The sequence below is a fragment of the Lindgomyces ingoldianus genome, assembly GCF_010093535.1.
Source record: "Lindgomyces ingoldianus strain ATCC 200398 unplaced genomic scaffold BDR25scaffold_142, whole genome shotgun sequence".
Lineage (NCBI taxonomy): Eukaryota > Fungi > Ascomycota > Dothideomycetes > Pleosporales > Lindgomycetaceae > Lindgomyces > Lindgomyces ingoldianus.
Genome location: NW_022985303.1, coordinates 1 through 2,599, shown reverse-complemented (window position 1 = coordinate 2,599; position 2,599 = coordinate 1). Strand labels below are relative to the sequence as shown.

Genomic DNA, 2,599 nt, shown 5'->3' with positions numbered 1-2,599 from the left:
AAAGGATGAGATCCGGCAGAAGATGGAAGAGATTAACGAGCGAGAAGAAGAGCTGCTGATCGATCCTGCTTTCTTCACTGACTTGACAAGCCGACTCGATCGCGTTTCACACGTCGAAATCCTACCAAAGGTCATGAAAGCGACAAATGAACTTAGCGCATACCGTTACGGAGCAGTTATCCACGTCTGCAACTCAAAAGATGAGATGCCACCAGTGCATACGGTTGCACCGAATGCTTGGCACGAGTTTCACGCTAAGATGGACCGCAGCTCTCTCCTCAACCTTCTTCAGAGCTCTCGCGACACACAACCTATTGCCATCAGCAATGTTCCGTACAGCAAGACCATATTCGATCGTCATGTACTCGAAGCGCTCGAAGCAAATGATGACCCTGCACAGCGCTCAGCGAGCGAGTTCGCTTGGATTGCCACCGCGCGTGAGAAGTCACAGCTTTGTCCCGCTCTGTCTGCAGTGGACCTTGTTGAGCTTGCAAAGGATGTTGGTCTACGTGTGGAGCTTAGCTGGGCTCGGCAGCGTTCTAACCATGGCGCAATCGATGCAGTCTTCCACAGGTACAAGCCAGAGCATGACAATGCCCGCGTCCTTGTTCAGTTCCCGGTCGAAGACGCCAGTCAATCGCCATGTACGAATCGCCCGGGTCAAGGCTTCCAAAGTCGTCAAATTGAAGCCAAAGTCCGTGACCGACTGCAGACTATGTTGCCTACGTACATGGTTCCAAGCCGAATCGTTGTGCTAGACCAGATGCCAGTCAACTCTAACCGCAAGGTCGACAGGAAGGAGCTCGCCAAGCGTGCAAAGACAGCAACCAAGAGCAGACTCTCTAAAGACCGTGTCGCTCCACGCAATGACATCGAGGGTGCGCTTTGCGAAGAGTTCACTAAAGTGCTAGGCGTCGACGTCAGCGTGATGGACGACTTCTTCGAACTTGGTGGACACTCTCTCATGGCGACAAAGCTTGCGGCACGCCTTGGTCGGCGCCTTAACGCTAAGGTATCAGTAAAAGACGTCTTTGACCACCCTGTTCTTGCGGACCTCGCTTCGACTATTCAACAAGGCTCAGAAATGCACGTTACCATCTCTCGCATGAGGCATGATGGTCTAGTAGAGCAATCGTTCGCGCAGGGTCGTCTTTGGTTCCTTGACAAGCTTAACCTGGGCACCTCTTGGTACATTATTCCATTGGTGACGCGTCTTCACGGATCACTGGACGTTGTCGCGCTTACTGCGGCACTTCAGGCCCTCGAGAAGCGCCATGAGAGCTTGAGGACTACGTTTGAGGAGCGCGACAATGTTGGCGTACAAGTTGTACAGCCGTTCCGGTCCATGAAGCTCCGCATAACAGATGTCTCCGACGCTGAAGTAATTGAGGCAGTCAAGGTTGAGCAAACGAGAACGTTCGACCTCTCTGCAGAGCCTGGATGGAGGGTCCGTCTATTCAGGATCAGTAAAGAAGACCACGTCCTGTCCGTCGTTATGCACCACATCGTCTCTGACGGCTGGTCGACTGACGTGCTTTGCCGTGAGCTGGACATGTTCTACAGCGCCGCTCTCCGAGGTGACGATCCGTTGTCACATGTTATGCCGCTCCCAATACAGTACCGCGACTTTACAATCTGGCAGAAACAGGCGAAACAGGTGGCCGAGCAGCAGAAGCAGCTTAACTATTGGACAAAGCAGCTTGCCAACAGCGCGCCAGCAGAGCTTCTCTGTGACCGCCCGCGACCTAAAGTACTCTCAGGTGAAGCTAGCTACATTCCTATAACCATCAACGGGTCGTTGTACCAGGATCTTCAGGCCTATTGTCGCTCTCAGCAAGTTACACCTTTTGTCGTCCTGCTTGCAGCCTTCCGCGCCACCCACTATAGGCTGACAGGGGCCGAGGACGCGACCGTTGGTACACCTATCGCTAACAGGAACCGGCCAGAGCTTGAAAACCTGATTGGCTTCTTTGTTAATACCCAGTGTATGCGGATCACTGTTAATGACATTGATGATACCTTTGAGAGCTTGGTGCAACAGGTACGCAGTACAGCGACAGCTGCCTTTGCTAATCAAGACGTTCCTTTCGAGCAGCTGGTGTCTGCATTGCTCCCTGGGTCACGAGATACGTCGTGCAACCCACTTGTCCAGCTAATGTTCGCCGTTCACTCACAGCGAGACCTGGGCAAGCTCCGTCTAGAAGGCTTGCAAGGAGAACTGGTACCGCTGACGCCGACAACCCGACTTGATGTAGAGTTCCACCTCTTCCAGGAAGGAAGCTCCCTCAACGGCAGTGTTCTGTACGCAACTGATCTCTTCGAGGCTGCGACAATCAATAGCATGATCGCTGTCTTCCTCAATACTCTCCGTCGTGGCCTGGAGAAGCCGCAGACACCTGTCGCTACCCTTACGCTGCTTGCCGGCAAACTTCCGGAGCTTCGCAGCCAAGGCTTGCTTGACATCAGGCGCGTAGAGTACCCGCGTGAGTCCAGCATTGTCGATATATTCCGTAACCAGGTAGCTGTCTGCCCTAAGGCCACGGCAGTCAAGGACTCTTCCACTGAGCTTACCTATGATAAGCTCGATCAACAATCAGAC

The 2,599-nt window shown here is 53.3% G+C and overlaps 2 protein-coding genes across 2 annotated transcripts; both read left to right on the top strand.

Annotated features, from left to right (window-relative positions):
• On the top strand, positions 1 to 583 carry BDR25DRAFT_197797 (uncharacterized protein; the record flags this gene model as incomplete). Its single annotated transcript, XM_033684357.1, has 1 exon — positions 1 to 583. A coding segment is annotated over one exon (583 nt), but the record flags the coding sequence as incomplete, so codon positions are not given.
• Positions 584 to 679: 96 nt separating this feature from the next.
• BDR25DRAFT_195930 (condensation-domain-containing protein) lies at positions 680 to 2,599 on the top strand (the record flags this gene model as incomplete). The annotated part of the gene is made up of 1 exon (XM_033684334.1): positions 680 to 2,599. A coding segment is annotated over one exon (1,920 nt), but the record flags the coding sequence as incomplete, so codon positions are not given.